Source organism: Phalaenopsis equestris, unplaced genomic scaffold (assembly GCF_001263595.1).
Source record: "Phalaenopsis equestris unplaced genomic scaffold, ASM126359v1 Scaffold000577, whole genome shotgun sequence".
Taxonomy (NCBI): Eukaryota; Viridiplantae; Streptophyta; class Magnoliopsida; order Asparagales; family Orchidaceae; genus Phalaenopsis; species Phalaenopsis equestris.
Genome location: NW_018165017.1, coordinates 52,183 through 61,482, shown reverse-complemented (window position 1 = coordinate 61,482; position 9,300 = coordinate 52,183). Strand labels below are relative to the sequence as shown.

Genomic DNA, 9,300 nt, shown 5'->3' with positions numbered 1-9,300 from the left:
ATCTATAACATTGAATAAAATTTGTGGTGGAAGGACCACCCCATACATTTGAATGAAATAAAACTAATGGGATACATTGAGTAGTACTAGAACTTGTAAAGGGCATACGCTGACTTTTTTTCTGTGACACTTGTACTGCAAAAAAATTTATGTATACTATATTTCTGATCTCTTTTAACCTCTCTTAATTTGCATTAAAATGAATTCAATATTATTTTTTTTAATAGTATCAAAACACATCACTTACATTTATCCCAATTCATCAAGTGAAATAATTATGGCCCCATCAATTCAAATCCACTTCATAGAGTCCCTTAACAAAAACAGAACCAGCTAAGCTCTGTCCCTCCTCCGGCCCATCCACACATCCCACTCCTCTTCTTTATATAAGTCTATCCATACCCCTCCATTTCCTATCACCTGCAAGCCCCTCATCTCCCACACTCATCCTTAAACCTCCCCTCAAGCTCCTCACCCCTGCTTCCAAATTATTCTTAATCACACTAATCACCACACTAATCAATCCATTAAGAGCATTAAAACCCACCACTTAATGGGAAACACCGACGCCGCCTACATGGCCGGCGTTGAGCTCGCCCACCGAGTTCCCATCCCCCCTCCTCGCCCCTTCATCGACACCTTCCTCTCCAACCTAAAAGAAACCTTCTACCCCGACGACCCCTTCCGTCAGTTCAAACAAGAAAAAGGCGGCCGGCGAGTCATCCGTGCCCTCCAATACTTCCTGCCCATCCTCGAATGGGCTCCAAACTACACTCTTAGCTTCTTTCGCGCCGACCTCATCGCCGGCATCACTATAGCCAGTCTTGCCATCCCCCAGGGCATCAGCTACGCCAAGCTAGCTAATCTTCCTCCTATACTTGGGCTCTGTACGTGTGTTATCAAAAATCTCTCTCTTTTTTGTTTTTTGGGTCTATTTTGGTTTGGTATGACGAAATGGCTGAACGAGGACGGATTAATGTTATGCAGATTCGAGCTTTGTGCCGCCGCTGGTGTATGCGATGATGGGGAGTTCGAGGGATGTGGCGGTGGGTACCCGCGTGCTTCGCCGGCGTTCTACAGGCGGCTGTGGGCCTGCTTAGTTACCCGGTTTACATTATTATCAAATAAAAGACAACCACACTTTAACCTCCTGTTACCTACTAATCTCATGAATTTAGCATGAATTATGTTCGGTATATATAGGGCCGTTAACGTTTCAATTTCAAATGTGATGAGACTTAAAATCTGCTCGAAAAAAAAAATCAATCCAATATTTTTACTCGTAGAAAGGATCTTTTATTTCGATCCAAAATCAATCCGAGCCAGAAATTGAATCAATTTTCAAACGATTAACGATGTTCAAGCTAAATTCGATAAATTCATAGCCCTAACATCACTAAAGCAGTTAACTATTCAATCTTGAGTTGAGTTAGGGTTGGCTCAAAATTGACTGAAAAAAAATTCAATCCAAAATTTTAACTCGTAACTTTGGCTCATTTATTTTAATCCTATCTCATTGGGAGCTGAAGTTGGAATCAAGGCTTTAGGTATATAGGAATAGCCCTAACATCACTAAAGCAGTTAACTATTCAATTTTGAGTTGACTTAGGGTTAGCTCAAAATTGACTGGAAAAAAATTCAATCCAAAATTTTAACTCTAACTTTGGCTCATTTATTTTAATCCTATCTAATTCCCAGCTGAAGTTGGAATCAAGGCTTTAGGTATACAGGGCGATTTTCACGCAGACCACTCAATTCTTTGTTATTCACACATCTAACACCTATACTTTAATTCTTACATATGTACCATGTCTTTTATGTATAAGAAGCTGTATTTAACCTTTTAAAAACTAAAATAATGATATTTTGATATGATATAAAATATTTATATGGTATAAATGTAAAGATTAAAATACATATTGGTGGTATGTCTATATACATATATTTCAAAATGTAATTATAACTATCATAGTTGGCGAGAAATGATATGTAGGTAGCAAATCAGCATCTTGATCTCTTCACTTCGTGAAGCTTCTAGTGACAAAGGCAACGAGGAGAAAATGATAGTTTATGATTATATGATATAGTCTCTAATGTATATCATTAATTTTGATTATCATGATAAAGGCAACGAGGAGAAAATGATAGTTTATGATTATACGATATAGTCTCTAATATATATCATTAAATTTGATTATCATTTTAGTATTAAGATAGGACTAAATCATGTGTGGCTGCATGCAGGCTTGGGTTTATAGTCGATTTCTTATCGCACTCAACCATAGTTGGGTTTATGGGTGGAGCAGCAACTGTAGTTTGCCTGCAGCAGCTGAAAGGGATTATGGGACTCGAGCACTTCACCACCAACACTGATCTTACCTCAGTGCTAGAGTCCATCTTCTCACAAGTTCATCAGGTACCCTAATTCCCCTAATCTGTAATTATTTTCTTCAACAATTCATACTTTCCGACATGCACAGACGACTGCATGAATCACACCATAACAAGTACACGATGGCTTGTCAGTATATCCGGACGATTAATATATCTACAATATTTATTTGCCGTATCCAATTGCTTGGTATTAATATGATATAAATTTTGAATGCAAAATCTTGTGTGATAAAATAGACTGTTAATTCAATATAAAAATAATAAAGGATGCCCGTGCAACTTGCACCAATATACAAAGGGGGCTGGGGTTCACATGTTATTTTTGCTTATTACGCGCTTATTGATCAATAGCTGTACTTTTGCAATAAATAATTATTCAGCAACTATCAATTCATAAGCTGATGTCAAAGATCAGACCACCAAATTCTAATCTATCCTCGCCTGAAGCTTACCGAAAAGTTTTCAGCACTCACAGAGTTAAGATATGTTTTAAAATGCTTTTGATATTACATAATAACATGTTAATTGGTGGATGCAAATCATACTCTAATTTTAAATTGTTCTGAGCATAATTTTTAACATAAAGAAGGGAGCATAACTCAGTGCATGGGCATCATGTTTTCACTTATGTATGGCTTCCTCATGTACTTAAATTAAGATAATATTACTGATATTTTTATGTGATTTACAAAAGTAAAGGTTATATAAGTAATATAATGATAAATCTATATATATGCATAAAAAAAAGATAAAATGTAACAGCTTCTGAAAGTGATAGGCATATAATTTATAAGGATTCCTATGCTTTAAAAAGTTGACCACATGTTTAACTTTCGATGCTAATGATTGTGGACTTTCTCACTGTCTTGCTGCTACAGTGGAGGTGGGAGAGCGTAGTTCTCGGTTGCGGCTTCCTTTCCTTCCTCCTCACCACACGCATCTTGGTAAAGTATCTCTATCTTAATTAATTAATGGCTGTCATTATACACTTTTAAGTCTGATTTATATGTGTCGATTGATGTATTCGGAGTGTACATACTTAATCCACGCGCGCATTTTCTGTCTGGACACCTGACGTACCACTACGTGCGGTGCAAGTTATTCCACACCTGACGTACCTCTACGTGCGGTGCAAGTTATTCATTTCTAGGATATTTTCAATAATCTCGAAATAACCTAGAAATAACCCAAAAATAAGGACCGCAGGAAATAACCTAGAAATAACCCAAAAATAAGGACCGCGGAAAATAAAGACCGCGGGTTATTTCGGGATTATTGAAAATAACCTAGAAAAAAATCTGAAAATAACTCAGGAATACCCTGCGCCGCACGTAGAACTACGTCAGGAGTCCGCACAAAATTTCTTTTTCTAATCCACATGTATGAATGACCACACGTATAAATATTTTCTGGAGAGATTTCTCTGAATATTAGAATTTTTTGTACTAAATTACTTTTTATCTTAGATGATTCAATATTTATTATTGTTCTTTTTCTTATGTGATGCCAAACTTTTTATGTATATTTAATATTTGTATCATTAATCTTTTTGAACAAATAATGTATATTAAGCATAATTTAAACATATAAAATGGTAGATTAGATTTTGTAAATCAAAATTGATGGTAAATAGATTATTTTAATCACAAGGCAATATAAAATACCTTTGATAATTATACTTTGCATGGATATATGATATATTGAAGATTTATTTTTTGGGAAATTTGCACACATACCATGCGACGTTTGATATTTACAATTATTTCACTTTGGTGACAAATATTTGGATGAAAACTTGTATTTGAGTTTTTAGAAATTAGTAATTGTGATATTTTTGATATGTGTTATGCATGTAAATATGAAATAGTTAAGGTGTTAATTATGAAAATACATAGAAATTGTATGCTATGTGTATCTAAACCCCCCTATTTATATTTTTTTCCTTTGTTTTGCAATTAATTGGGTCGATCATGAGAGAGAAGAACAATTCAATTTTGGATATCATGATTAAATTGATTCGGACGAATCTCTAAATATTCATTTATCCATTTTAAGATGTGTAAATTATTAATCTCTATACGTTGAACTTATCTTAAAATAGACCTGGAAGTATTTTAAATTTATTCTAACCAAATATTTTAATTTAAATATTAACATCAATTTTTTTCCTAAGAAAATTAGTAATATGTATTTAGGAGTAGTGAACGTAATACTATTTTCTATATATGACGAATCCTTTGATCTTAAGAAGCAAAGAGTTTTATTTATATTATCTTTAAATTTTAAACTAATACTTTTAATTTCTTCTAAATATTTCAGTAGATATTAATTTATTATATATATGTATATATATATATATATATGTATTTATTAATTTATTATATATATGTATATATATATATATGTATAGCTCAATTATGATTGGGGAATGGGGACACAGGCCCGTGATTTCTGCACCAAATGTAGGGTCGCCTCCATTTGTCCACTATCCCATATGTAGCTTTCGACATGTTGTCCTCTTCTTGTTGGGCTCATTTAGGTCTCTCTGCTTCTCATATTCTCATTTCTTAAGCATGTGACCATTCGCCCACTTTCTGCTTTCATTTTTGGAGTTCTCTCAAATAAAATATATTTTTATAGATCACATCATTTCGAGTGAGGACTAGACAGACTTGGTGTGGGAGTAAATGTCCACCGAATGGATAACCATCTCATCCGTCATTATAAATCTCATTATGCAACATGATGCGATCCACGCCATCATCTGCACGTCCGAACGACAGACATTATTTTCTTCTATTTAAGATTGTAGCCATTGATTTGGATTTTAACAAAAACATGTGTTTTTTTCTTGAAAATTTATTTTTTGGGGAAATTGAAATTCGAGGCTGCAATACTGATTTTGAATAATCCAAGGAAGCAAGCATTAAAAGCTTTTATTTAAATATTTGCCGAATAAATAATGGAATGATTGGTAGATGATTTCGCACCATAAGAAATTTAGGTCCTACAAAAGCGAGAAGTCACCTAAGACCTTTTGTCCGTCGGCGAAACATATCTTATGTTTTTAGCCGTTCTTAGTCTTATTCAATCCCTTTCAACTTGCATATAGTTTACTAACGCATTAAAATGGTAGGCTTGGGAGATAAAACCTATCATATATTACGTAAAACACACGAAAATTTTGAGAATTACTCTGTTTTAGAATCTCAAAAATATTTTCCTCATGACTAGCTATGTATTTTATTCATCATAAGGACATTCTTAAAACACTTTTTAAGGAAAACAATATTACGACCGTTGTAGGTATGTACTTTACACACTACAATGTACTCCACGAGAAAATAGTACGCCTACAGTCTGACATGTTAATGATGATGTGGATCACACCACGCCGTGTGTCTGACAGAGTGGTGTCGTCGTATGTACGTTTGATTTAGTAGACATATTATTTTCTCGTACTACACAATGTATTACATCCTAGTTGACTTTTCGTACATATGTGACGCACAAATGTAATATTTTTTTCCTTTTTAAATTTATTTTCAATAGCTCTAAACCACTACACTATTTTAAAATTTGTTCTGTAAAAAGTGAAAAATAAACAAAAAATATTATACATGTATGTCGGAGTTTGGACAACATAGATGATCCAACCACATCATCGTGCATTTTGTGTGGTCGGATTGTCATCGGTGCCCAGAGGTAATAATTAGTCTTGCTCTTAATTTTTAAATAACTGAATTTCGAAGCATAACTCATTTTATTATCGTTGAAGTAATTATCATTTTCTTTCGCTTCATGTTGAACTCAGAGCAAGAGAGGAGCCATGTTCTTTTGGCTATCAGCAGCGGCACCATTAACATCGGTGATATTAGGAAGCCTCGTGGTGTTTTGCAGCCATGCCGATACTCATGGCGTCCAAGTGGTGTGTTAATTCTCTTCTCTTAACTCCATAACCGATATCTTATTAGTCATCTTAATAACATAAAAAATATAGTAGCAATTACATTTACATACAACAATATATATATATGCATGAAGGCACGTTTTTTCTTTCTTAAAGTTAATTATAAGATCTGATGAATTGTACGGCGTGTAGATTGGCCATCTTACCAAGGGGCTGAACCCTCCCTCTTTGACCAAATTGACATTCTCTGCGCCGCACGTGATGGTGGCCCTCAAAACCGGAATGGTCACTGGAATCATTGCCCTTGCAGTAAGTAAAAGTCAACTCCCACCAACCTCAAAAAATCAAAGCTTTTAATGATCTGTTAAATCTCATGTCAATTCAGGAAGGAATTGCTGTGGGGAGAAGCTTCGCCATGTTCAAGAACTATAACATCGACGGGAACAAAGAGATGATTGCATTCGGAACCATGAACGTGGCTGGATCAATGACATCGTGCTACCTTACTACAGGTACTTCTCTTATGCATCAGTTGTAATTACTTAGATCCATGCATAGATTTATCCTAACAAGGCTAAATATTAATGAAATTAAACAGGACCTTTTTCACGATCGGCGGTGAATTACAACGCCGGTTGCAAAACAGCAGTGTCCAACGTGGTGATGGCATTGGCAGTGATGATCACTTTATTATTCCTCACCCCTCTGTTTCACTACACTCCTCTGGTTGTTCTGTCATCCATCATTATCTCGGCCATGTTAGGTCTTATAGATTACGAAGCTGCCTTTCACCTATGGAAGGTTGATAAGATTGATTTCTGCGTCTGCATTGGTGCTTACCTTGGAGTCGTCTTTGGGAGCGTCGAGATTGGACTTGTTACCGCGGTTTGTATTTTTGAACATAATGTTGTTGTTTAGAATGATCAGATAGCAGGATTTATTCTTACTATGCTTGTAAATTATAACTAATGCAGGTGGGGGTGTCAATACTTAGGGTTTTGTTGTTCATTGCGAGGCCAAGGACGACTATGTTGGGCAACATTCCGAACTCCATGGTTTATAGAAGAATGGATCAGTATCCCGGAGCGCAGAGTATTCCTGGTGTTCTTGTGCTTGGCATTGATGCTCCAATCTATTTTGCTAATGCCAATTACTTGAGAGAGAGGTATGTATGAATATATATGTATATATGTAGTATATGTCTTGTTTGACATAAGGGATCTGTTATAGTAGTTGATCACAAAGATCTCTGTTTCGTGTTTAGGATCTCCCGATGGATAAACGAGGAAGAAGACAGGCTTAAGATTAGCGAGAAGGCCAGCTTGCATTATGTGATACTTGACATGGGTGGTGAGTTAATTAATTAGTACATGTCTCACACACGTATGATGTATTGCCTAACATAATAAAATTTATTTGTTTGCCTTTTTAGCTGTGACAAGTATTGACACAAGTGGAATAAGCATGATAAAGGAGATAAAGAAAGCTCTGGAAAGAAGAGAGCTTCAGGTACATGAATATTTTCATTCAGATTTATTGATGTTGTTGTGTGTTAAACATTAAGGAAATGATTGATTTTGAATAAATTATAAAAATTTGTTTTTCAATAGTTGTTGCTGGCCAATCCTGGAAGTGAGGTGATGAGGAAGCTCGATAAATCGAAGGTGCTTGAGATTATTGGTCATGATTGGGTCTTTCTAACTGTAGGAGAAGCTGTTGGTGCCTGCAATTTTATTCTGCACACTGTAAAAACAGGAAATCATATGGAAAATGGAGCGGGGATAGGCTTGGATAGCCATGTTTGAAAGACTGCTATAAGATTAATGTACTCAGTTATATCCTTTAACTGAGTTCTAAGAGCTCTGCTAATTCGCTAAGTTATAGGATGGTAGTTATCAGCTTAAGTGTGCTTCTTTGTCCTTTTTATAAGCTTGTGGAAGCATTTTTCTTGCTTTGCAAGCCCCTTTGGTCGAATTTAGTAGACCATCTTTTGTCTGTGGATATTGGGTTCGAGCGTTTTGCCACCCTTTCAAGCAATTGTAACCATGATTGCGTTGTATTATCTTTCAATTAATTTAAGAATTAAGTGGAAGCTGCTATGTATGTTTTTGCTGCAAATGATACATATGTTTTTTTTGGCACTTGCATGCATAAACTCCTTACGTGATGGTACTTTATACAAAGAACATGGCAGCCCTAATCCCAAGAAAAAAGAATAACTTGGGAGGACAGAATGACCGATCGGACACGTTTGGTGATGGACGATGGATTAGACACTAGAAAAGAATTTTTAGATCGAGCAATCAGAAGAACATGCCAAGAAATTCCCCATAGGATGCCAACCAGGTCTCAGGTCAATCGGCAGATTACTCAGCCTCAGGTCAAGCATCGACGGTGTCAAGGCGAGGACAAGCGGTCGGCAAACCTCTAGCCGACCGAATCAATTCGTCATTCTTATTATATTCAAACATCTTTGTAATCACTAAAAGATCACTCTAAAATCTAATGATAAGAGAACTGATATGGAATTATGTAAGACTGAGATCTATTCCTATAAATAGGGGGTTCATATCATGAATACAAGTTACACGTTCTTACTATTCCACTCTACTCTCTATTATTTTCTCTATAAGACATACTATATCTTGAGAGTATTTCTCGAACACTCTTGAATTCAACAGGTACCAATCTAAGTTGTTGTGGTATATTGAAAATTTAAAGTGATCGACGACGAAGCAAAAAATAGAACGAAAAAATTCACACTAAAAGAACACACAGATTTACGTGGTTCGGCAAATTGCCTACATCCACAGAGTTGCAGCGGATTTTACTAATTGAGGAATTTACACCAATGGATCGTCTCCAATTACAAGAGTGAACTCTTTCTCTCACTTCTTCTCTCTTCTCTCTACACCGAGATATACCGAAGAAGAAAAAAAAATACAAGAGAAAAATCTATTTCTCTCCTGCCACAATCTATCAAGAAGAAATTAAGG

At 35.6% G+C, this 9,300-nt stretch overlaps 1 protein-coding gene across 1 annotated transcript; it reads left to right on the top strand.

Annotated features, from left to right (window-relative positions):
- Window positions 1–340: 340 nt before the first annotated feature.
- LOC110029472 (sulfate transporter 3.1-like) lies at window positions 341–8,712 on the top strand. Its single transcript, XM_020731777.1, is given in 12 exon segments — window positions 341–887; window positions 988–1,152; window positions 2,214–2,416; window positions 3,273–3,338; window positions 6,209–6,322; window positions 6,497–6,613; window positions 6,690–6,816; window positions 6,903–7,189; window positions 7,279–7,469; window positions 7,569–7,654; window positions 7,737–7,813; window positions 7,915–8,712. Coding segments are annotated over 12 exon segments (1,962 nt in total). The 5' UTR covers window positions 341–553; the 3' UTR covers window positions 8,110–8,712.
- The last annotated feature ends 588 nt before the right edge of the window (window positions 8,713–9,300 follow it).